Here is a 26,978-nt window from a genome sequence, read left to right as displayed (position 1 = left end):
ATTACTTGTAAAATCGTATTTTACTGATTTAGTCATAACTACTTAATACACTATGGATTGCCAAGGTCAGTGTGTCTCTCAAAATGAATATCTTCACATAATGCCCTCTTGGCATTAACAGGCCTCAACCAAAGAGATCTTCCTTCCAAAGAGAGAAATGTATCTAATCTCAAACGTTGGTCATGTTTTACTAGAACCTGATCAAATCACTAAACAGAAAAACCTACCCTAATATCATACAGTAATATACTTTCACATGGCCATTTGCTGTTATTCTACAGATGTTGGTGCAGAGGGAGTCAAGTTCCTGTTCTGATAGTATCTGTAGTATATGGAGCTATACTGCTTTAATAGGATAGTCCTAGACTAAACAATGGTGAAAACCAATCTCTATCTCAAATTTACTATTGAGCTGGTGGGTTACAGTGCATGTCTGAGGGCATCAGGTTATTTGACGAATGGAGTTCGGTTTTTGAATAAAGAGCTAAGTAGCAGTAGCCATAATTTAGTCTCCATTGCCAATCATTTCTAATGTGCCTGAAAGAGCACATTGGTATCAAATCACCCCTGTTAACATATCCATCTCTGTTGCTCTGCAGCGGCACTGTTTCCGTTAGACATCTCCTCTGTGAAGAAAGACCATGTGTTTCTGGACCAGGATTCACTGAAGTCACTATGCAGGTAGAACAAATGCCTAGTACCTTTGACAAGTCTGCATCCTATAATAGAATAAGATATGCCATGCATTATTGCAGCCATGGCCCTCAATATACCACCACCAAAGTTAACATACAAGACTTTTAAATGTTCAATTTTCCAAAAAGTAATTGCCAAAAAAGTCATTTCGTAAGGGGTCTCATTAACCAATCCATCCTGAGCACACATCTGTGGGGAAACCATGCATTGTTAGTTTTGCCAATTATGAACTTCATTTTGAGTGTATTCATAAATGCATGACACAGTGGAATAAGGAAACTGTTAGCCTAATGAATAGGGGAAATATAATTTTAAAATGTGGGAATGTGCAGTATCTCACAAAAGTGAGTACACCCTTCACATTTTTGTAAATATTTGATTATATCTTTTCATGTGACAACACTGAAGAAATTACACTTTGCTATAATGTAAAGTAGTGAGTGTACAGCTTGTTAACAGTGTACATTTGCTGTCCCCTCAAACTCAACACACAGCCATTAATGTCTAAACCGCTGGCAACAAAAGTGAGTACACCCGCTAAGTGAAAATGTCCAAATTGGGCCATTATTTTCCAGCACTGCCTTAATCCTCTTGGGGATGGAGTTCATCAGAGCTTCACAGGTTGCCACAGGAGTCCTCTTCCACTCCTCCATAACAACATCACGGAGCTGGTGGATGTTAGAGACCTTGTGCTCCCCCACCTTCCATTTGAGGATGCCCTACAGATGCTCAATAGAGTTTAGGTCTGGAGACATGTTTGGCCAGTCCATCACCTTTACCCTCAGCAAGGCAGTGGTAGTCTTGGAGGTGTGTTTGGGGTCATTATAATGTTGGAATACTGCCCTGCGGCCCAGTCTCCGAAGGGAGGTGATCATGCTCTGCTTCAGTATGTCACAGTATATGGCATTCATGGTTCCCTCAATGAACTGTAGCTCCCCAGTGCCAGCAGCACTCATGCAGCCCCAGACACTCCCACCACCATGCTTAACTGTAGGCAAGACACTCTTGTCTTTGTACTCCTCTCCTGGTTGCTGCCTCACACTCTTCTGAACCAAATAAGTTTATCTTGGTCTCATCAGACCACAGGACATGGTTCCAGTAATCCATGTCCTTAGTCTGCTTGTCTTCAGCAAACTGTTTGTGGGCTTTCTTGTGCATCATCTTTAGAGGAGGCAGCCTTCTGGGATGACAGCCATGTGGACCAATTTGATGCAATGTGCGGCTTATGGTCTGAGCACTGACAGGCTGACCCCCCACCCCTTCAACCTCTGCAGCAATGCTGGCAGCACTCATACGTCTATTTCTCAAAGACAACCTCTGGATATGACGCTGAGCATGTGCACTCAACTTCTTTTGTCGACCATGGCAAGGCCTGTTCTGAGTGGAACCTGTCCTGTTAAACCGCTGTATGGCCTTGGCCACCGTGCTGCAGCTCAGTTTCAGGGTCTTGGCAATTTTCTTACAGCCTAGGTTATCTTTATGTAAAGCCAAAAAATGTCAGATCCTCAGAGAGTTCTTTGCCATGAGGTGCCATGTTGAACTTCCAGTAACCAGTATGAGGGAGTGTGAGAGCGATAACACAAAATTTAACACACCTACTCCCCATTTACACCTGAGACCTACACTAACACTAACGAGTATCATTACACCGAGTCACATGGCTAATTGAGCCCAATTTGGACATTTTCACTTAGGGGTGTACTCAATTTTGTTGCCAGTGGTTTAAACAGTAATGGGTTGACATTTGTGTGTTGAGTTATTTTGAGGGGGCAGCAAATTTACACTGTTATACAAGCTGTACACTCACTACTTGCAAAGTGTCATTTCTTCAGTGTTGTCACATGAAAAGATATAATCAAATATTTACATAAATGTGAGGGGTGTACTCACTTTTGTGAGATACTGTATGTGTGAGAATACTAATTAATACATCTTCAGTGCATTCCCTTTATGAATTCATGCAACCTTTTCTTATCAGGTTGCAATATATAATAAAATCTGTTACAATAATTATTTTTTCTGTATGTGAATACAGCACAGGATTTTAGTTATTTATACTATTATTGTTTTTGCTTTTAAAGAGTAACATCCTTTTGGAGGTGTATGTGTATGTTCTTAGTATACAAATATATGTTCAGAAAGTGAAGAGGTGCACACATTTCTGTCCTAAATTTTAGACTACTGAAACTCAAGTGAAATGTGATACAGTTAGTTTGACAAATTCTTCCTAAATTACCTTGTTTTTGTAAAATTCGTAAAATATAGTCCTTCAACCCTGTGCAGCTACTGATTTGCTGTGAAAATCGCTCAGTGATGGAATAATGTTAAAACTGACTGCCCACAAAGCCTGCATGCCTACATAATATTACTATACAGTATTTTTGCCTTCTTTAATTATACTTTTTTGGCATAATGTGTGTTATGCCAAAAAAATTATAGTCCTCACCTGAAATATATATGTGAGATCCAAACTGGAAGGTCAAACCGGTAGGCCTACTCCCCTTATCAACACCTACAAGCTGAAAGGCCTATCTAACCAATGACATGTCCCTCTTTCTTGTTGACATTGTTAAGAATTGGGTGACTTTGCAATTTAGCTGTTATCAGAGATAAACTGTTTTTATAGATGGCAACCTTAATTAGCACTCCTCTTGTAAACTAACCAAAGCCATGGATATTTCCCTTGTGTTTTAATTTATTCTCTTTCATTTCCATGTAGGAGGCTGTTAATCTTGAACAAGAGTGCTTCTATGAGACTGAAGGTCCATTTTCAGTGCAAACAGGTGATAAGACATGATCTGTCTGCCTCTTTTTTTGTTCAGGTCAAGCATGGGATCCACTGAAAATTGTTATGTCTCTGACTCAGTTAATCTGAGTGTACTGGATAAACCTTGTATATTATCATTGTTTTATACAGGGCACTAAGCTGACCTTTTTTACAAGGAGAATGTGTGTGCCTAAGTAGTTTAAACTCTTTTTAAAAACTAGTAGTTTATGAATAGATGTATATGTGCAGAATTAAAATTATTTCCACTTCAAAGCTAGATTCCTTTAAGTACAATTATAAGTTACACAGTAATATATTTATCATAAGTCCCCATATATAATTAATAATTAATTAATTTGTTGAAGAATAAAATATGTTTTTGAAAACCCTGTTACGCCAATTGTAACATATCTGCTGCATGAGATTCAGAGAACTCTACGTGGTCAAGCAGTCATCTGTGAAAAATGTATTAACCGCTGTAGTTGAAAATGTTTTCAAAATCTGGAAATTACAGTTAAAGATGCAATACAGGGCCCTGGAATATTTCTTTGTACACGGTGAAGACAATTCTTCACTAACAATTTTAAAATTGTCTCTGATTTGTTTCCCATCTGCTGCAGAGTGAAGACTCTGAGGAGGATGATCTGTGTGCCATCAGTGACCACTGGGCGTTCCAGCGAGAGAGTAAGACGTGGTCACGACTGCGTACCCTCTCCCCACACATCTCCCCAGATGTAGAGATCCTCTCTTCCACCACCCTGCTCCCCATGAAGGCGTCAGCCAGCAGTGAAAGCATTCTGAGTGACGTCAGCAACCTGGAGGCCGGCTCCACCCACAGCAGCAGTAGCCTGAGTGTGGAAAGTGCCAGAGGAACCACATCTAGCTGGGGGAGCCCCTGTAGTCAGTCCACCAGCACGGCAGAGCCCCATACACTCACCTCTCACCATGACTCCCATGGATCCCGGACGCCGAGTGGTGAGGACCAGCCTGCGTCTCCCAAAGACCTGGTTACCCTTCCTGTCAGCAGAGAGAAGACCAAGAGGTGTTCCAAGACCTTCTTGAGGAAAATGGAGTCGTTCAAGCAAAAGGATAAAGAGAGGGAAGAGACTGATGGCCAAGTTATGACCTTTCAACTTCAGCGCCCTCTAACTCGTGGTAGTTTGCATTGCACTCCTAATGAAAGTTTACCTGGTTTGAAAAATAACAATACAGAAGAGAGCAGTGTGAATTACAGCAGAAAGGCCCATACTATATGTCGGAGTACAGCCCGTAGGTCCCCAGTAGTGGACAGAGCTAAGGCTAAGAAAAGTTGGCTCTATCTAGAGGACTATGACATGGCAGAGTTGAAGGGCTGTAAGCAGGTTTGTCAGAAAAGTGGCTACAAAAATGGAGTAGATTGTCTCGTTCATCTGCCAGTGGACCACAAGCCAGGCACATTCCCCAAGTCCCTCTCCATTGAGAGCCTGTGCACTACTTCAACACCTCACAAGCTGGACGAGTGGCAAACAGAGGATGTCAACCTCTCCCTGGGCAGCAGTCATGAATCTGAAGAATTCAACATGTTTCCAAGAATAAGGAACTCATGTTCCTCCATGGGAAGTATCTATGACAATGTGCCTGAGGCTAGTGGCAGTACAGATGAGTTGAGAGAAAATACCTTTGAGCATCTGGATGATATCCTTCAGCATGTCCATGGCCTTCAAAAGAATATTGACCAGTGGTCCAAGATGTTGTGTCAAGAACTCAGTGACAGGCATGATAGGGAGGAGGAGGACACTGTTCAGACCAAGGAAACAACATTCTCCTCTAGCCTCCATTTTGAGGAGCAGTCTATTTCAGATGTAGGCACAACAGTCAGTGACTACGACAGCACAGGGAACTCCATGAATGAAGTCGAGGATGAGGAGTCAAGAGAAAGGAGGGACTCCGGAGTTGGTGCTTCCTTAACCAGACCAAGCAGGTAAACATACATTATTGCAATATATACATTCATGTGAAAGAATAGTAAACCCCCTGGAAACCCCCTGGTCTTTTTTTATTTGGACATGAAAAGTGATCTTCTTTTCTACATTACTGAAATATTAAGGTAACTTAATTTACCAAATTATACTATAAGATTATACTGATATACTGTGATAATTTATTCTTCAAAAATAAAAATAAATGCATTTGTATAGTTTGGTAATAGTAAGAGCACCCCTGGCTTCAAAAGCTGGTGGGAAAATAATGTCATGTAGCTGTTCCTTGTAACTGACTATCAGTATCCTACATCAACTGGGAAGAATTATGGCCCTCCCTTATTTACAGTTCTGCTTCACCTGTCATTTCTGAGAGCTTTCTTGCATGCATAGCCTGCTTAAAGACCCCACACAGCAGATCTGGGCTTTGACTTAACCATTCCATAACCCAATTTTTTTTCTTTTTGAGGCATTCTTTTAAATCTTTGTTTGTGTGTTTTGGATCATGTTCTTTTGCACTATCTATGTAATATTCAGCAATATGTATTTGACTTAATGATGACAAGTTGGCCAGGCCCTGAGGCAGCAAAGTAGCCCCAAACCATAATGCCACCGTCTCCATGCTTTGGTATGAAGTTCTTCTGTTCAAAGGCAGTGTATGAAAGATTGTGTCTGGCATTGTAGCAAATAACACCACCTTTGACTAATCTGTCCAGAGCACATACAGTGAGGGAAAAAAATATTTGATCCCCTAGTGATTTTGTACATTTGCCCACTGACAAAGAAATGATCAGTCTATAATTTTAATTGTAGGTTTATTTGAACAGTGAGGGACAGAATAACAACAAAAAATCCAGAAAAACGCATGTCAAAATTTTTATAAATTGATTCGCATTTTAATGAGTAAAATAAGTTTTCAGCCCCTCTGTAAAATATGACTTAGTACTTGAAGGCAAAACCTTTGTTGGCAATCACAGAGGTCAGATGTTTCTTGTAGTTGGCCACCAGATTTGCAGACATCTCAGGAGGGAATTTTGTCCCAGTCCTCTTTGCAGATCTTCTCCAAGTCATTAAGGTTTCAAGGTTGACATTTGGCAACTCAAACCTTCAGCTCCCTCCACAGATTTTCTATGGGATTAAGGTCTGGAGACTGGCTAGGCCACTACAGGATCTAAATGTGCTTCTTCTTGAGCCACTCCTTTGTTGACTTGGCCTTATGTTTTGGGTCATTTTCATGCTGGAATACCCATCCACGACCCATTTTCAATGCCCTGGCTGAGGGAAGGAGGTTCTCACCCAAGATTTGATGGTACATGGCCCCATCCATCATCCCTTTGATGCAGTGAAGTTGTCCTGTCCCCTTAGCAGAAAAACACCCCCAAAGCAAACATGTCAAACATGTTTCCACCTCCATGTTTGATGGTGGGGATGGTGTTCTTGGGGTCATAGGCAGCATTCCTCCACCTCCCAACACAGCGAGTTGAGTTGATGCCAAAGAGCTCGATTTTGGTCTCATCTGACCACAACACTTTCACCCAGTTCTCCTTTGAATTATTCAGATGTTCATTGGCAAATTTCAGACGGGCCTTTACATGTGCTTTCTTGAGCAGGGTAACCTTTTCCCTCACTGTAGTTCCAGTAGTTTTGTGAAGTTGGTGGTACAACCTCTCAATTAAATATAGGGATACGTTATTTCATATCATTGCATTCTGTTTTTATTTGCATTTTACACAGCATCCCAACTTTTTTGGAAACAAGGTTGTAGATGGCCAGTGGTCTGGACATTTCTCCAGTTTGTAGATGTACTTATTTGGAAATTACTTTGTAAACCCTCACAGACTCTAACTTTATGGAGAGCTGGAACCTCTGTAGTTATTCTGAATCTAATAATTTTTGCTTGTTTTGGTGCACCTGATTAAAATATTTGCCATTTAATGTAATGGTAATGGTAAAGATTGGGGTGTACTAACCTTTTTCTGCTTAAAGAAATTTCAGTTGCTGTATATTGTAATTGCATGAATGGTTTGAAGGTAAAAATATTTTGAAAGATTTGTTCATTTGGATACCTTTATCAAAGAATGTAGTTCAAATATCACTCAAATGTCTATATATCCAAATATATAACAAAAAAGACCAGTCTCCAGGGGGTGTACTTACTTTTCACATACAATTGTCCTTGCCTTCTCCAAATGAAAAAGACATAAAAAGTCCTCCAGAGCATATCCTCCTCAAGACCATTAAATAAGCTTTAGAAGGTACAATGGCTATAGTAGAAGTACAGTTTCATGTTGACAAAATGTATATGATTAGTCTTAAAAACAAACAATTTATACAACATTAAATTCCTTGTTAAAGATTAATAATCTATCATCAACATCACTGTTAAAACAGAGAGGGATTTGTTAAACAATAATAAAATCTGTTTCAAATAATAAATCATGGTCCATTAAATTATGATTCCATAAATCAATGTGTTTGTATTTAATATACACCACATATTTCTATCATTCACCTTTCTTACCCATACATGGTCACACTTTATTTTGAAAATCCCAATATCCATCTGTGTATGTTCTCTTGATAGCTATCCTGTCAACAAACCTGTTGATAACTAACTGCTTGCTAACGTTAGGTTTATGTTTAGAATAAGGATTAAGGTAAGGGTTAGGATAAAGGTTAAGGTTGGGGTTAGTGTTAGTAAATAGTTAAAAGGATATTGATAGTCGGTAGATAATCTGTAGAGAATCTACAGAAACACTTTTGGGACTCTCCCAAAACAGTGTTAACCAATACATTTCCCCTCTCTCTAGGAAGCTACGGTGGCATAGTTTCCAGAACTCTCACAGACCGAGCCTAACTTCAGCATGCCAGGAGATTAACCGCCAGTCAGCCGCTCAACTAAACCTGCTGCAAAAGTTCTCTCTGCTCCGACTCACTGCCATCATGGAGAAGTACTGTGAAGCCAACAAACATGGCTGGAGCTGGTGAGTGCTAGGACCTATAAGGAACTTGAGAGTGGTTAATGAAATATTTATATTATCTATTTTTGCAGTTGCCATGTCTAAAATGCCAGAAGTAAATTAGCACAATTCCTCTCACCTGATCAGCAATGTACAGTCAGCTTATTTTAACTACTCTCACTTGAAAAAAAAAAAACATATGAATAAGCATCAGGCAAAATGGATACTCTTGTCCCAAGTAAAATATAATGAAGATGTATACTATATACTGATCTCCACATCAAAAGATTTAATCTCTACCAATTTTTGGGCAGGTCAATTCCTAAGTTTATGAAGAGGAGTAAGGTTTCTGACTACAGGGACAAGCGGGTTTTTGGTGTCCCACCGATCATCAATGTCCGAAGGAGTGGTCAACCACTACCACAAAGCATTCAGCAGGCCATGCGCTACCTCCGAAGCCAGTGTCTAGAAAAGGTACAGTCACGCTCATCCCCTTCAATTGATTGTGTTGCCTCATGCTACAGTGTAAGAATAACCATACTAGTTTAATATGTATTCCGCTCCAAATGTCTTTGTAATGAGATTTAAGGTACTTGATGATATATACATTATATAAAGAATTATAAAACAATAAAATGAATGATGCTAATACATCAAGGACAATTACAACTATCTTTCACTCTGATTCCTGTGAAGGTTGGCATTTTCCGTAAATCTGGGGTGAAGTCAAGGATCCAGACTCTGCGTCAGTTGAATGAAAACTCTCCAGACCATGTGAGCTACGAGGGCCAGTCAGCCTATGACGTGGCAGACCTGCTGAAGCAATACTTCAGAGACCTGCCTGAACCCGTCCTCACTACCAAGCTCACTGAAACCTTCCTACAGATCTACCAGTGTGAGTCAGTAGTGGAAAAAATGCTCCCCATCCACCCACTCTGGGAAGCTTTGAACTCCCATGTCTGCTTCAAGTTGCTCCTCAGTGCATTACCATTGACTAGAGAGTCTCCTTTGAAAAGTCAATCAGCTTGAAACTGTATCAGTAATGATACTGTACTCTATGACAAACTCCTGATGGGATTTTGCAGGTACAATTAGGATTTATGTAGGTTTTGCAAACATGGCATTAAGTAATCTTCTAGATTTTATGTCTGGTTATACTGTATGGAATGTCTACTGCTATGATTACCTAGTGCATTCAAATGTCATAATTATTTTCATCAGTACTATGCTAAGATTTTAAAACTAACAAAATAAGGATTTTCAGACTCCATGTAAGGTATGTGTCACATTACCATCTTACACATCAGAACAACAGAGATTCCACCGGTGGTGATGTATCTCGTATATATGCTCTAGGTGTTCCTAAGGATATGCATCTTCAAGCAGCCCAAGCTGCTGTCATCCTCCTGCCTGACGAGAACCGAGAGGTACTACAGACGCTGCTCTACTTTCTTAGTGACATTGCCTCCGCTGAGGAGAACCAGATGACGGCTGGGAACCTGGCTGTGTGTCTGGCCCCCTCCATCCTGCACCTTAATGTCTCCAAGAAAGAGGGCACCTCTCCTAGGTATGTATTGGTATGCATGGAACAACCTACTTGTGTGACATTGCATTTATAGTTGTATTTAATTGTGTGCTGCATGGCACTTGAATACTTTAGAAATTGTACTCCGTGTTTTGGACTCTGTCATATTCACTGCAACATTTGGTTTATTCTCTTATACTCCTACATTCATCACTATTAGGAGACAATTGTCCTTTAGTGGCTCTGCTGTTGTTATCCTCATGGACGTGTCAAATCAAAACTATAAACAATGTCTCAGGACTGTGTGGTACAATATGTTTGGCACTTGACTGTTTCTTAACCAAAATGCTCAATATTGACAACATTGTACCATGGTTGAACTCAAAGCCTAAATGATTGTAATGTTTGCTTGCTGTATTCTATCTTTGTGCCAGATTAATCCACCGAAGGGGGGCAGGGGGAAAACTAGACCATAAAGACCTGAGTGAGAACATGGCTGCCACTCGAGGACTCAGCCACATGATTGTGGAGTGCAAAAAATTATTCCAGGTATTGCTCTGAATACATGCAGTCTTTGAAATAACTTATCTTTATTTTGAAGAGCATTAACCTTCAGAGCAACTTTTATCTCTGCAGTACATTTGTATTTGCTTGTAAAAACACAATATAGCATTAGAATTAGTGTTAGGGATAATGTTGGTAGATAGTTAGTTGATAAACTTTAATAAAGAAAATGAATACACGTTAATTAATAAAAATAACTTGTTCTGATGTCCAAAAAGTAATTGATATATTGGGAGATGGGTAGAAGAAATCTCCTTAAGAAATGTAAAGAAACTGGGCATGTTGAAGATAGAAAACGCAGTGGAAGACACAATACATCTGATTAACAATAATTAAAGGTAAAGTCCTTGCAGGTCACAAGGAAATTCAATGAAGTGGTGGCCAGATGGTGAACTCTCCAACTTGCCACATTTTTTTAACTTAATTTTTTTAGTAAGTTTAACATTGCTTCTACTCATCTCTTGAGATATCAGTTACCTTTTTATTGAACAACCCCATTCCCAAAAACGTTGGTACGCTGTGTAAAATGCTAATATAACAGAATGCAATCATGTGCAAATCATTTATCCCTATATTTAACAGAAAATGGTAGAAAGACAACATATAAATTGTTGAAACTGAGAAATTGTTTTTGGAAAAATGCATACAGTGGGGAGAACAAATATTTGATACACTGCCGATTTTGCAGGTTTTCCTACTTACAAAGCATGTAGAGGTCTGTCATTTTTATCATAGGTACACTTTAACTGTGAGAGACAGAATCTAAAACAAAAATCCAGAGAATAACATTGTATGATTTTTAAATAATTAATTAGCATTTTATTGCAATGCAAGTATTTGATCACCTACCAACCAGTAAGAATTCCGGCTCTCACAGACTTATTTTTTCTTTAAGAAGCTCTCCTGTTCTCCACTCATTACCTGTATTAACTGCACCTGTTTAAACTCATTACCTATATGAAAGACACCTGTCCACACACTCAATTAAACAGACTCCAACCTCTCCACAATGGCCAAGACCAGAGAGCTGTGCAAGGACATCAGGGGAAAAATTGTAGACCTGCACAAGGCTGGGATGGGCTACAGGACAATAGGCAAGCAGCTTTGGTGAGAAGGAAACAACTGTTGGCGCAATTATTAGAAAATGGAAGAAGTTCAAGATTGCATTGCATCATCTTCCGCTTATCCGGGGCCGGGTCGCGGGGGCAGCAGTCTAAGCAGGGATGCCCAGACTTCCCTCTCCCCAGACACTTCCTCCAGCTCTTCCGGGGGGACACCGAGGCGTTCCCAGGCCAGCCGGGAGACATAGTCCCTCCAGCGTGTCCTAGGTCTTCCCCGGGGTCTCTTCCCGGTGGGACGGGACCGGAACACCTTCCCAGGAAGGCGTTCCGGAGGCATCCGAAACAGATGCCCAAGCCACCTCAGCTGATCCCTCTCGATGTGGAGGAGCAGCGGCTCTACTCTGAGCTCCTCCCAGGTGACCGAGCTTCTCACCCTATCTCTAAGGGATCGCCCAGCCACCCTGCGGAGAAAGCTCATTTCGGCCGCCTGTATCCGGGATCTTGTCCTTTCGGTCATGACCCAAAGCTCATGACCATAGGTGAGAGTAGGAACGTAGATTGACCGGTAAATCGAGAGCTTCGCCTTGCGGCTCAGCTCTTTCTTCACCACGACAGACCGATACATCGACCGCATTACTGCAGAAGCTGCACCGATCCGTCTGTCAATCTCCCGTTCCATCCTTCCCTCACTCGTGAACAGGACCCCTAGATACTTAAACTCCTCCACTTGAGGCAGGCACTCTCCACCAACCTGAAGTGGGCAAGCCACCCTTTTCCGACTGAGGACCATGGCCTCGGATTTGGAGGTACTGATTTTCATCCCCACCGCTTCACACTCGGCTGCAAACCGTCCAAGTGCATGCTGAAGGTCCTGGCTTGAAGGGGCCAACACGACAACATCATCCGCAAAGAGCAGAGACGAAATCGTGTGGTCCCCAAACCTGACACCCTCCGGCCCCTGGCTGCGCCTAGAAATTCTGTCCATAAAAATTACGAACAGAACCGGTGACAAAGGGCAGCCCTGCCGGAGTCCAACATGCACAGGGAACAAGTCTGACTTACTGCCGGCAATGCGGACCAAGCTCCTGCTTCGGTCGTACAGGGACCTGACAGCCCTTAGCAAAGGACCCAGGACCCCATATTCCCGAAGCACTCTCCACAGGATGCCGCGAGGGACACAGTCGAATGCCTTCTCCAAATCCACAAAACACATGTGGACTGGTTGGGCAAACTCCCATGAACCCTCCATCACCCTGTAGAGGGTATAGAGCTGGTCCAGTGTTCCACGGCCTGGACGAAAACCACACTGTTCCTCCTGAATCCGAGGTTCTACTATCGGCCGTATTCTCCTCTCCAGAACCCTGGCATAGACTTTCCCGGGGAGGCTGAGAAGTGTGATCCCCCTATAGTTGGAACACACCCTCCGGTCCCCCTTCTTATAAAGAGGGACCACCACCCCGGTCTGCCATCCCAGAGGCACTGTCCCCGACTGCCACGCGATGTTGCACAGGCGTGTCAGCCAAGACAGCCCCACAACATCCAGAGACTTGAGGTACTCAGGGCGGATCTCATCCACCCCCGGTGCCTTGCCACCGAGGAGTTTCTTAACCACCTCGGTGACTTCAGCCCGGGTGATGGACGAGTCCACCTCTGAGCCTTCATCCTCTGCTTCCTCAATGGAAGACGTGACGGCGGGATTGAGGAGATCCTCGAAGTACTCCTTCCACCGCCCGACGACATCCCCAGTTGAGGTCAACAGCTGCCCACCTCTACTGTAAACAGCGTTGGTAGGGCACTGTTTCCCTCTCCTGAGGCGCCGGATGGTTTGCCAGAATCTCTTCGAGGCCAGCCGATAGTCCTTCTCCATGGCCTCACCGAACTCCTCCCAGGCCCGAGTTTTTGCCTCCACAACCACCCGGGCTGCAGTCCGCTTGGCCTGTCGGTACCCGTCAGCTGCCTCTGGAGTCCCACAAGCCAACCAGGCCTGATAGGACTCCTTCTTCAGCTTGACGGCATCCCTTACTTCCGGTGTCCACCACCGGGTTCGGGGATTGCCGCCTCGACAGGCACCGGAGACCTTACGGCCACAGCTCCGAGCGGCCGCTTCAACAATGGCGGTGGAGAACATGGTCCACTCGGACTCAATATCTCCAACCTCCCTCGGGATCCAGTCAAAGCTCTGCCGGAGGTGGGAGTTAAAGATCTCTCTGACAGGAGACTCGGCCAGACGTTCCCAGCAGACCCTTACAGTACGCTTGGGCCTGCCGAGTCTGTCCAGCTTCCTCCCCCGCCATCGGATCCAACTCACAACCAGGTGGTGATCAGTTGACAGCTCCGCCCCTCTCTTCACCCGAGTGTCCAAGACATATGGCCGCAGGTCAGATGAAACGACAACAAAGTCGATCATCGACCTGCGGCCTAGGGTGTCCTGGTGCCACGTGCACTGATGGACACCCTTATGCTTGAAAATGGTGTTCGTTATGGACAAACTGTGACTAGCACAGAAGTCCAATAACTGAACACCGCTCGGATTCAGATCAGGGGGGCCGTTCCTCCCAATCACGCCCCTCCAGGTATCACTGTCGTTGCCCACGTGGGCGTTGAAGTCCCCCAGTAGAACGATAGAGTCCCCAGTCGGAGCACTTTCCAGCACCCCTCCCAGAGACTCCAAGAAGGTCGGGTACTCTGCACTGCCGTTCGGCCCGTAGGCACAAACAACAGTGAGAGACCTATCCCCGACCCGTAGGCGCAGGGAAACGACCCTCTCGTTCACCGGGGTAAACTCCAACACATGGCGGCAGAGCTGGGGAGCTATAAGCAAACCCACACCAGCCCGCCGCCTCTCACCATGGGCAACTCCAGAGTGGTGAAGAGTCCATCCTCTCTCAAGGAGTGTGGTTCCAGAGCCCAAGCCGTGCGTAGAGGTGATCCCGACTACCTCTAGTCGGAACCTCTCAACCTCACGCACCATCTCAGGCTCCTTCCCCGCCAGCGAGGTGACATTCCACGTCCCTAGAGCTAGTTTCCGTGTCCGGGGATCGGGTTGTCTAGGCCCCCGCCTTCGACTGCCGCCCGATCCTCTCTGCACCGGCCCCTTATGGTCCCTCCTGTGGGTGGTGAGCCCACGGGAGGGCGGCCCCATGTCGCTCGTTCGGGCTTGGCCCGGCCGGGCCCCATGGGGAAAGGCCCGGCCACCAGGCGCTCGCGAACGAGCCCCAACCCCGGGCCTGGCTCCAGGGTGGGGCCCCGGCTGCGCCATGCCGGGCGACGTCACAGGACACACAATTTTCTTCTTCATTAAGGGGTTTTTGAACCGCTCTTCGTCTGACCCATCGCCTAGGACCTGTTTGCCTTGGGAGACCCTACCAGGGGCATATAGCCCCAGACAACATAGCTCCTAGGGTCACTCGGGTACTCAAACCCCTCCACCACGTTAAGGTGGCAGTTCAAGGAGAGGAAGAAGTTCAAGATGCCTATTTGATCTATCCCTTCACCAGTACACTGACTCAGTTGATTCCATCTATTTGCTTATTTGATCTATCCCTTCACCAGTACACTGACTCAGTTGATTCCATCTATTGGTCTATTTCATCTATCCCTTCACCAGTATACTGACTCAGTTGATTCCATCTATTGGTCTATTTCATCTATCCCTTCACCAGTACACTGACTCAGTTGATTCCATCTATCGGTCTATTTGATCTATCCCTTCACCAGTACAGTTGATTAAGTAGACAATGTTTGATAGCAACAGCTTTTCTGTGCCTAAGGAGTCATGCGAAAAATCTGACATATGTAGCCAGTTAACAGATCAGATATTCACATATCCCTGTGGTCACGCAGATGAAGGTTAGCTTTAAAATAACCAGCAGTTTAATGTTTAACTAACAGTTTGCAAAGGATTTTGCAAACATACATAATTGTATCCTAATTGAGTTACTTGGTCTTTGGTAATGAAGGGCCTACTTTGCATCAGCAACACTGACTCAAAGACAAACAAATAATTCATAAGAAGACAACTGATGGCACGTTTATTCATAGCAACTAGTTTCTAAGTAATCAATAATTTGATTGTTAATCATAAATATAATAAGTAATAAGTAATAAGTATGCAATAGTATGCAATATCATGATCCTACTAAACAGCTACTTCAATTAGGGTACAATCTCGTACCTTATCTCGTATCTTCATGCACAACTGATAAAAACTTAACAAAGGCTGAAAATAGCAAGCTAACTGTGAAGGCTGCAACTAGGGTCAAATAGCTAGCTAGAACATTACGTAAATTGTTAAACGATTTAGCCTAGGCTACTCAAACAAACACCAAAACTTAACATGAACTGTTGAATGTATGCTGAAAATTGATGGAAAGCTGGCAACCTACAAGTTCTTCACCTTGATCTTTTCTGTTCTGATCTCAACATATCTGGGCAAATTACTGAGTAGACACCAATCAGAGGTAGCATTTTTATGATGTCATCAGGTACAGTAGACTTCTCACAAAGTATTTTACAGTATTTTAAAACTACAAAATACAAAACACAAAAGTATTTTGATACAAAATATGAAGCCATTTTCATAAACCCTATCAAATACAAATGACAAAATCCTATTTTGTATTTGAAATACATATTTGAAATACATTTGTCATAAATACAGGTGCATTTGAATACATTTGAATACTGTGGAAAAGTTAATTCAAATCAAGTGACACTTTAATATATTGTAGATTCATTACAGATCAAGTGAAATGTTTCAAGACTTTTTTGTTTCTGTCTTGATGATTATTGCTTACAGCTCATGGAAATAAAAAATCCAGTATCTCAAAATATTAGAATAAAAAATAAACAATATAGAAATGTCAACCTGAGAAGAGCTCTTATCAGCTAATTAACTCCCTGAGCCTTCAGTACACACAACCACAATCATGTGGAAGACTGCTGACTTGACAGTTGTCCAGAAGACACTCATTGACACAGAACATCATTGCTGAAAGGGCTGGCTGTTCCCAGAGTGCTGTAACAAATTATATTCATGGAACATTGACTGGAAGGAAAAGATGTGTTATGAAAAGGTACACAAGCAACAGGGATGACTGCAGCCTTGAAAGGATTGTCAAGCAAAGCTGATTCAAAAATGTCTGGTTGCTTCGAAAGGAGCGGACTGAGGCTGGAGTCAGTGTATCAAGAGCCATTACACACAGACGTGACCAGGACATTTGCTGCAAGTGACGCATTCCTAGTGTCAAGCCACTCCTGAACAGAGACAATGTCAGAAGCGTCTTACCTGAGAAAATGAACTGGACCGTTGCTAGGTGGTGCGAAGTCCTCTCTTCAGATGAAAGTAAATTATGCATTTAATTTGAATATCAAGGTCCCAGAGTCTGGAGGACACAGAATCCAAGTTGCTTCAAGTCCTGTGTGAAGTTTCCACAGTCAGTGATGGTTTGGGGTGTCATGTCATCTGCTGGTGTTGGTCCACTGTGTTTTATCGAGTCCAGAGTCAATACAGTTGTCTACCAGGAGATTTTAGAGCACTTCATGCTTCCATCTGCTGACAAGCTTTATGGAGATGCTGAATTCCTTTTCCAGCAGGACTTGCCACCTGCCCCACAGTGCCAATATGACTGGTAACGGGTTTGCTGCCCATGGTATTACTGTGCTTGATTTGCCAGCCAACTCGCCTGACCTGAACCCCATAGAGAACTATGGGGTATTGTCAAGGGGAAAATGATATACACCAGACCCAACAACAAAGACGAGCTGAAGGCTGCTTTCAAAGCAACCTGGGCTTCCATAACACCTCACAGGCTGATGCCACAGGCTAATTGCCTCCATGCCACGCAGCACTGATGCAGTAATTCATGCAAAAGGAGCCCTAACCAAGTATTGAGGCATTAATGAACATACTTGTTCATAAATGAACAAATCTTTTCAGGTGTTTTCAGTTAATTAGCTGATTAGAGCTCTTCTCAGGTCAACATTTCTGTATTATATTTTCTATTCTAATATTTTGAAATATTGGATTTGAAATACTGAAATCCTGAAATCATCAAGACTGAAATAAAAAAGGCTTGAAATGTTTCACTTTATATGTAATCTATAATATAAGGTGTCACTTTTTGATTAGAATTACAGGGTCAATTTTTTATTTCAGGTTATTCAAATTTTTTGAGATGCTCATGTACCGCCCATCCCTAACCATACAGTCAGGTCTGGAAATATTTGGACTCTGACACAATTTTCATAATTTGGGCTCTGTAAGCCACCACAATGGATTTGAAATGAAACAACCAAGATGCAATTGAAGTGCAGACTTTCAGCTTTAATTCAAGGGGTTGAACAAAAATATTGTGTGAAATGTTTAAGAATTGCAACCATTTTCATACACTGTCCCCTTATTTCAGGGCATCAAATGTAATTGCACAAATTAACACAATCATAAATAAAATGTTCATTTTTTAAACTTTGTCAAGAATCCTTTGCAGGCAATTACTGTTTGTAGTCTGGAACGCATGGACATCACCAAACGTTGCGTTTCCTCCTTTGCAATTCTTTGCCAGGCCTTTACTGCACCTGTCTTCAGATGTTGTTTGTTCGTGGGTCTTTCTGCCTTAATTTTTGTCTTCAGCAAATGAAATGCATGCTTGATCAGGTTGAGATCAGGTGACTGACTTGGCTGTTGCAGAACTTTCAACTTCTTTGCTTTAAAAAACTCCTGAGTTGCTTTCGCAGTATGTTTTGGTTCATTGTCCATCAGTAAAGTGATGCTCCATCCAATCATTTTCGCTGGATTTGGCTGAATCTGAACAGACAATATATCCCTATACACTTCAGAATTCATCCAGCTGCTTCTGTCTTCTGTCACATCATCAATAAACACTAGTGACCTAGTGCCAAACAGTTTATATGGCCACTCCTACTGTTCCTGCTTTCTTTCTGAAGTTTTTTCTTTTGCAGCCTAAGGAAGACCTGTTTCACATGCATTGAGAGCTCCTTTGACAGCTCCCTGAAATTAAAGCTGAGGGATTGCAATTTAATTTACCTCTAACTATTTGGCTGTTTACCAAAATAACAAAACTTGTGTCAGTCAGTGTCCAATTATCTCCGGACCAAACTGTATTTGATGAGATCCCCAAACTCTTAGCAATTTTACATTGAGAAATGTTATTCTTAAATTATTGCACTTTAGAATAAATACAGGGTTGTATTTATTCTAAAGACGTCTAGTGTTGTTTAACTGTCAAATAACAACTTACTGCACCAACATGAAACTCTTTTCTTAGATGGCCTAAGACTTTCTCACAGTATTGTACATACTGTACATGGCAACTGCTAAATATAAATCTCTGTATTTCATTCTAAAAATAACCCAATTGCCCTGTTATTTGGTGACAGATTCCTCATGAGATGATGTTACAGTCAAGGAATTCCTACGTTGCAGCAGATGCCCAGCCACTCCCTCTCCATGGCATGGGCCTGAACATGAAGGGTGAGCCTGTTGATTACAGAGCCTACCTGGAGGATAACATCCAGGCTCTTCTGAGGGAGGCAACAGAAAAGACCAAAGGATGGCACAGTGCCCAGAGCCCAGAGAACACAGAGTTGACATACAAGAAGGTATGTCTTAGTAACGCTGCTACATAGTGATGCTAATGCTTTCTCAAAAAACCTATGTACTACTCAGATCAATTATAGAACAATAGATACCAATATTAGTTTTGCCTCAGGCAGAAGTGCTTCTAGCCATAGCAATTCTGTTTGCCACAAAGGCTGTATAAAGAGAGACAACATGGTAAAAACTGATATCAAGTTTTGGTCAATTTTAATACAATACAGAGGTTAACACAGATGTATGTCCTAGTACAGTTGTGATAGCATCAAGTTACCAGTACGGGTTGCAGCACTATGAAGAACAAAGAGGCCTGACGCGGAGCAGCTGGGAAGCCCTTGGGCGTTTATTATAAATCTAAACACAAACTAAAAAGGGAAAAGAATTACTTGCAGCGACCAAGGGGGTCAACGAGGGTAGCTGAGTGCAGGCCGCAGCAAGGGAAACCTGTCTTTTGGCAGTCGGCTCAGTCTGCATCGCCTTCTCTTTCTGGAACATACAGAAACACAGCCAGCATTTCCTGACTCTCTTCTCTATATTTGTCTGGGAGTCCCTTTTATCCTTGCCCTGACGAGCCCTTATGAACTCCAGGTGTGGCTTGTCGGTACTCTTGGTTTGGGCTGTGTTTAGGGATTAGGGAAAACAGCCCCACTGTTCTCCTATGAGGTACCCTAAGGGAATGGTGGCATGACGCTGAAGCTCCACTTCAGCGTCAATAAAAAAAAAAAAAAGAACAACCAAAACGAAAAAAGGGAATAGACAGTCATTACAGAAAATTATGTAAAGGGAAGAAGAAAGAAATTACACGGTATACAGTCAAATATACAGTATGTCCCCTTGACAAATATTGGAACCAGTGTTTCCATTGCGTTGTTTTTTCAGGGGTGCTCCATTACAGCAAAATTATTGTCACCACAGCAAAAGAAAAAACGAAATAGTGTTGTGTTAGACGTGAATTTAATTTGCTTGGTATGTTATCGGCAGTGGTACAACAATGTTCTTTATGTTATTGAGCTATTGTACTCTTTTTTGCAAGTGTAAATTGAAAAACACTGAGTGCCCTGTCCTCATAGTTGGAGCCAGCTGTTGAATCCAGAATGCTCTATGCAGACCAGCGGAGCAAGAAACATTTGTTCTTCCTGCTGCACGAAACATAAATCACTTCAGTGTACACACCGAGGTACTGTAGGGGAGTGTGCCAGTCATTGGAGAAATGTACGTTCAAGGAACTGGTTGTATGTTTTGCTTGATGATATCAATTAGCTATATTGCTAGGTATTCAACCAAACACAACATTCTCCCCACATTTAGATGTATCGATACTGCTGCCACAATTGTATCTACAGCTCTATTGAGATAGAAACTCTGATGTTAGGCAAAGCAAGCTAGCTAGCAACAGTACTATTTTGCCAGGCTGGCAAGTTGCTCATGCAACATGAACAGTTTTTGTCTGGCATAAAAAAAAGTATTTAAAGCTGCAGCAGCCACAGTGAAAGGGGGAGATGGGAGAGAGTGTCATGTTACAACAAGATTAATGACAGTCTCAATTAAATGAAGTTTTCTATACTTACAATGTCAGCTGTTACTGTGCTAGTTAAGCACTGGAAAATGTGTGTGATTTTACAAGCAGCTATAAACCTTAGCTATCTCATTACCTTAATAAAATTTAAATTAAGGAATATATTTGACCAGGCAGGGAAGAGGCAAAATCTTGATAGTGAGACAGAATGAGGAACAGAATAGAACAAAGGAGAGAGGAAAGCATAACGATGAGGAAATGAAAGAGAGGAGAGAGCGAGCATTTGGCAGTCTGAATTTGACCAAAAGTGGCTTGAAATTGACAGATTTAAACCATGGTTATATAACACATCACATAAGTGGAAATACCGTTAACATGGCTTTGATCTAGTTGTTTTAATCTGTACTGCTCTACTACAGAACATATAGTTTTGTATTGCTATATACACTCACCTAAAGGATTATTAGGAACACCTGTTCAATTTCTCATTAATGCAATTATCTAATCAACCAATCACATAGCAGTTGCTTCAATGCATTCAGGGGTGTGGTCCTGGTCATCTCCTGAACTCCAAACTGAATGTCAGAATGGGAAAGAAAGGTGATTTAAGCAATTTTGAGCGTGGCATGGTTGGGCCGGTCTGAGTATTTCACAATCTGCTCAGTTACTGGGATTTTCACACACAACCATTTCTAGGGTTTACAAAGAATGGTGTGAAAAGGGAAAAACATCCAGTATGCGGCAGTCCTGTGGGCGAAAATGCCTTGTTGATGCTAGAGGTCAGAGGAGAATGGGCCGACTGATTCAAGCTGATAGAAGAGCAACTTTGACTGAAATAACCACTCGTTACAACCGAAGTATGCAGCAAAGCATTTGTGAAGCCACAACACGCACCACCTTGAGGCGGATGGGCTACAACAACAGAAGACCCCACCGGGTACCACTCATCTCCACTACAAATAGGAAAAAGAGGCTACAATTTGCACGAGCTCACCAAAATTGGACAGTTGAAGACTGGAAGAATGTTGCCTGGTCTGATGAGTCTCGATTTCTGTTGAGACATTCAGATGGTAGTGTCAGAATTTGGCGTAAACAGAATGAGAACATGGATCCATCATGCCTTGTTACCACTGTGCAGGCTGGTGGTGGTGGTGTAATGGTGTGGGGGATGTTTTCTTGGCACACTTTAGGCCCCTTAGTGCCAATTGGGCATTGTTTAAATGCCACAGCCTACCTGAGCATTGTTTCTGACCATGTCCATCCCTTTATGACCACCATGTACCCATCCTCTGATGGCTACTTCCAGCAGGATAATGCACCATTTCACAAAGCTCGAATCATTTCAAATTAGTTTATTGAACATGACAATGTGTTCACTGTACTGAAATGGCCCCCACAGTCACCAGCTCTCAACCCAATAGAGCATCTTTGGGATGTGGTGGAACGGGAGCTTCGTGCCCTGGATGTGCATCCCACAAATCTCCATCAACTGCAAGATGCTATCCTATAAATATGGCCCAACATTTCTAAAGAATGCTTTCAGCACCTTGTTGAATCAATGCCACGTAGAATTAAGGCAGTTCTGAAGGCGAAAGGGGGTCAAACACAGTATTAGTATGGTGTTCCTAATAATCCTTTAGGTGAGTGTATGATTGGTATTGCCCCATCCACAAAAAATACAACTATATTTAACTGTATTTAAAATGACATACATTGGGTTCAGAAGACGACCTATGTAACCTTTCCTAATCTTAGTACATTTTTGTGAAACTAACGTTGATCTATCAAGTGACTTGATTTAATGTATATTTTTGTCATCTTCTGTGACACTGGCATAAATGCCTTTAAAACACTGTAAAAGGTTTGAATGCTAAATTGAATGTAAATGTCTAATGTCAATTTCTTGTATTGTCTGGCCCAAACAAATATCTTCTTAATGTTGATGTCCTTCAGTAGTGGTTTCTTTGCAGGAATTTGACCATTAAGGCCATAAACTGATTCACACAGTCTCTTCTGAACAGTTGATGTTGCGATGGGTCTGTTGCTTGAACTCTGTGATCCATTTATTTAGGCTGCAATCTGAGGTGTAGTTACTTGCCAATTTCTGAGAATGGTAACTCTAATGACCTTATCCTCTGCAGCAGAACTAACTCTGTGGCAGTTCTCATGAGAGACAATTTAATCATAGTGCTTGATGTTTTTTCCGACTGCCCTCAAAGTTCTTAAACTTTTCCGTACTGACTGACCTTCATGTCTTAAAGTTGGACTTAAGTTTCTCTTTGCTTATTTGAGTTGTTCTTGCCATAATATGAACTACTACACTATAGGCATAGTGGTGGGCTTCTGTGTAACACTAACTTGTCACAACACAACTTTTTGGCTCAAATGCATTTCAAACAGAAAATGGCATGTATTAGTTTAACCATTTATTGGAGACATTCACAATCATTTCACAGGTCTTGGCTTTAGGTTCTCCCCTGGGGTAACTCACTGCCAACACATGATGGTGTATATGATATGATGGTGATGGTATATGATGGTGGATGGTTTCGCACCTGAATGCTAGTAAGACCAGTGCACATCAGACTGAGTGACTAACCTGACTATTAAATAGTCAGCATGAAATCTGATATTGTGATTTGAGCGATCCCCGGTGTCAGCTGATACATCACTCATCAATGAACACCCTGGTTTTCTGTCTGAACGGTCAGTGCTAATTAAGAAGGAAAGAAATTCCACAAATTTACTTTTAACAAGACACACCTAATAAATGAAATGAATAAATACCCCATGAAGCTGGTTGGGAGAATGGAGAGATTGTGCAAAGCTGTGATCTACTTAAAATTATCGGCAATTTGTCTAATACTTTTTTGGTTGTTTCGTGATTCCATATGTCTTATTTCAGAATTATAATTCAATAATATTATACAATGTGGAAAATTGTAAAAAGAAAGTAATAACCTTGAATGAGTTTGTGGTTAATAATAATACTTTTTTGAGGAATTCTTATTTCTTGGATAAGAATCTTGTTTCTATAAACAACAAAATCAATTCTGTCCATTTTGAAAGGGAAGGCATGTTAGCTAGCTTGTCAGTCCTGAACCATAAGCTCACAGTCCATTTGCTCTCCGCAGGTAGGTGACGGCCATCCCATCCGTCTTTGGAAAGCGACCACGGAGATTGAGGCACCGCCTCAGACTGTGTTGCACAGAGTAATGCGAGAGCGCCACCTGTGGGATGACGACCTGTTACACAGCTGTGTTATCGAGGCTTTAGAGAACAACACAGAGGTTTATCACTATGTCACAGACTGCATGGCACCTCATCCGCGCAGGGACTTTATGGTGCTGAGGTACATATGGCAGGCAAAATTAGTTATTTCATAATTGTTTGTTTTGCTTTTTTGGGAGGCATGGGTAAAAAGAAGAAGCCAAGCATACCTGTTTCTTCTCTTTTCTGAGGAGTTAGTCAACATGTTGGCTCATTGAGAAAAAGAAAGTCTCATGCTGTTAACTGACACCAAAAATGTAATGAATGTTATATTTTGCTGTATTTCTCTCCTAATTAGGCGGTGGCGTTGTGACCTGTCTAGTGGCTTGTGTCTGTTAGTGTCTTCCTCTGTGGACCACGACAACAATCACCTGGAGGCAGGGCTACGGGCAGTGCTACTGACCTCACGTGTCCTTATTGAGTCCTCTGGGATTGGTCGGTCCAGGCTGACACACTACTGCAGAGCAGATCTCAGGTAGGAAACCAGGAATTAATCTATGTATTCATATTAATTGCACACTTTTTTATTAGTTTGATAGCTAAACGCTCAAGTAATTTATTTGCACCTATTCACATGCTTTTGCTGAAAGAAGGAGAATCAAAATATAAAATTCCATGGAAATGTCCTTCGTCTATAGAAGTGTATACTTGAAGGAGAGTTTGATAATTAACTGATTAAATCCACGACATGTTGACCAAAAGCTCATGTAATTTATTTACACCTTTTCATAAAGAAATATATATAATTATGCAACATCGTTTTGCTGAAAGAAGGACACTCTAAATGTAAATGCCTTTTAAATATCCTTTGTCTATAGAAGTGTATAATTGGGACAGAATATCTTATTTGACCTTGTGTTGTGATTTTTCAGGGGACGATCTCCTGAGTGGTACAACAAAGTGTTTGGCCACCTCTGTGCAGTCGAAGTAGCTCGGATACGGGACTCCTTCTGTGTGCTCACAGCGGTGGGAACCGAGACAAAACTATAAGGTCTGAGGCGGCCTGACAGCCAAACTCAGACATGCTTCCAGTGGCTAACAAGGACTCAAATTTAGAGTGCCACCTCTAGCAATATATTACATTTCCGTGACACACTCCAAGGTGTAATCAACAGGGGCCTGTCAGGGTGTGGAATCGCAGGTGACAGTGATGACCCATTAGGAGACATTGCGGAATTATTAGCAATATTTAGAAATCTATTCTAAACCATATGTATTAACTAACACTAACATATCCAAAAGTGCTCAGATGAAAATAAAATATTACATTTCTTTATAAAAAATCCAATGTTGTTAAAGGCAAGCTTAGTTTAGTACAATTTGCTTATGATACTTACATATCAGTTACTGTTTTAATGCTGCTGTGAAAGGAGCCAGACTAAAGTGAGGATGCTAAAATCACATGGAATGTTTTAAGGTGCAACCTGCTTTACACAATGACTCAGGAGAGGTGTTTTGCAACCATCTATGTTTGTACTATATGCTATTTTTTTATGATAAATTCAGAGTTAATATATAATTGACTATTGTGATTAGATGTGTCTCAAATTTCAGAACCAGCCATAGTGTTTATAACATACTCAGGATTTATGATTTAGTTAGTATTTCTTTCAAGGTGGTCCACTTCGTGGGATTCACAAAAAACATTGACACAAACATGACATAAAAAATGACATTAATTGACAAGCACAGCACATAGATAAATCGACTTTACATACATTTAAAATGAAAATAAAAAACTGTTTGAGCAGACCTTGTAATCCATGGTCAAAAAGCACATTGTTCTGTAAACATTTGATTGACTTAGGCACCTTAGTGGGTGGTAGGTTAGGGTATGACTTAAAATGATGTCCTGGCCATGCTTCAGCTGTGTATCCTCATCCACTGTTTGTTTTACTGAAGTGTTTATCTCTATTTTAACAATCAACGATGGACTCTACTCCGGACTTCCTGTAAATCAATCTTTTCCTTTTGCTCCTATCTTTTAAAGTCTGAATGGTTGACCCCATTTCACATTAAAGGTGGTACGCACAGGATTCTATCCCCTAAACTGACCCATTAACAAGAGCTCGAATGCTTTATTGAAAAGTAATCTCCGCACCAACACCCCTAATGTTTTTAAAATATTTTAGGTTCCACAGACAATGGCCAGCATTGTCTGGATTGGAGGGTTACTAATCAAATATGGTGGCCTTGCCTTGTTGCACTCTAGCGACTACCTTTGGCGGCTTGAGTGCCTGTGTGCTCAATCAAGGTAGACGGCAGGAGAGTGGGTTCCTTCCGTGTGTAAGATTTCAGGTGTTGATTTCCTTGTTGAGCATGCAGCATAATGAGAACTAGAAGGGCATTGGATGTACTTCAGAAGTATGCTTAAATCAGCAGTGTAGTTTCACTGCTGATGTGAACATAATTGCAGTTTACAAGTTACAGTACACATTTATGTAATTCATGCGACGCTAGGTTGCATACACCTAATGTGCTAAACTCTCCATCTTCTTCTCCAAATATATTTTCTGTTAATTAGAATAATTTTATATGTAGCCAACAATCTTGCAATATTTTCCATTGACTTTGATGAGGCACTATTGCGGGGAGGATTTAGTGTAGCCTACTAGTGTTTCCACCAACACAGTTTTCTTCTGTCTCGCAATTACAGCGAATAACAGGGGAAAAGACAAGTAAATTGAACTACGACATGCATAGTATTAATAATATATCAACCTGGTCTCAGGGGAATACATAATATAGTATACGTAAATCCGTGCCAGCCGAATGCATAATGTCCACTGGTGACCTACTACTGTATATTCATAATTTTCTTACAAGGAAAAGTTGCCCCCAATTCTTCACTTTTTTGAGGGTTCAACTTTTTCTCTAGTGCAAACATAATTAATGAATTAAAATCCATACTTAGTCAGTTATCTTATTTCCACATAATATAGTTTCTGTCTATTTGACAATGTTTAGTGCATGGTTATATTGCTGAAGAAGATAAAATAATGCAAAAGTGAATGCTGATTCTACAAATGTTCTGACTTAGGCTAGG

The 26,978-nt window shown here is 41.8% G+C and overlaps 1 protein-coding gene across 3 annotated transcripts in view; it reads left to right on the top strand.

Moving 5' to 3' along the window:
* The window catches only part of stard8 (StAR-related lipid transfer (START) domain containing 8), a 41,237-nt gene extending 15,251 nt beyond the window's left edge, over nucleotides 1-25,986 (top strand). For 2 of the 3 annotated variants that reach the window (XM_010895401.4, XM_010895403.3), the window contains 12 exons: nucleotides 600-681; nucleotides 3,416-3,479; nucleotides 4,084-5,423; nucleotides 8,232-8,405; nucleotides 8,696-8,855; nucleotides 9,078-9,276; nucleotides 9,738-9,948; nucleotides 10,341-10,455; nucleotides 18,930-19,151; nucleotides 23,797-24,014; nucleotides 24,231-24,407; nucleotides 24,805-25,986. In XM_010895401.4, coding sequence (XP_010893703.1) covers nucleotides 600-681; nucleotides 3,416-3,479; nucleotides 4,084-5,423; nucleotides 8,232-8,405; nucleotides 8,696-8,855; nucleotides 9,078-9,276; nucleotides 9,738-9,948; nucleotides 10,341-10,455; nucleotides 18,930-19,151; nucleotides 23,797-24,014; nucleotides 24,231-24,407; nucleotides 24,805-24,922 — 3,080 coding nt within the window. In that variant the 3' untranslated portion in view covers nucleotides 24,923-25,986. The remainder of the gene's footprint in view (nucleotides 1-599; nucleotides 682-3,415; nucleotides 3,480-4,083; nucleotides 5,424-8,231; nucleotides 8,406-8,695; nucleotides 8,856-9,077; nucleotides 9,277-9,737; nucleotides 9,949-10,340; nucleotides 10,456-18,929; nucleotides 19,152-23,796; nucleotides 24,015-24,230; nucleotides 24,408-24,804) is intronic. The other variant, XM_010895404.4, reaches the window with a different exon arrangement.
* The last annotated feature ends 992 nt before the right edge of the window (nucleotides 25,987-26,978 follow it).

This window comes from Esox lucius, chromosome 7 (genome assembly GCF_011004845.1).
Source record: "Esox lucius isolate fEsoLuc1 chromosome 7, fEsoLuc1.pri, whole genome shotgun sequence".
In the NCBI taxonomy this organism is placed as follows: Eukaryota; Metazoa; Chordata; class Actinopteri; order Esociformes; family Esocidae; genus Esox; species Esox lucius.
The sequence above is the reverse complement of the archived record's forward strand: the minus strand, read 5'-3'. Positions and strand labels throughout refer to the sequence as shown.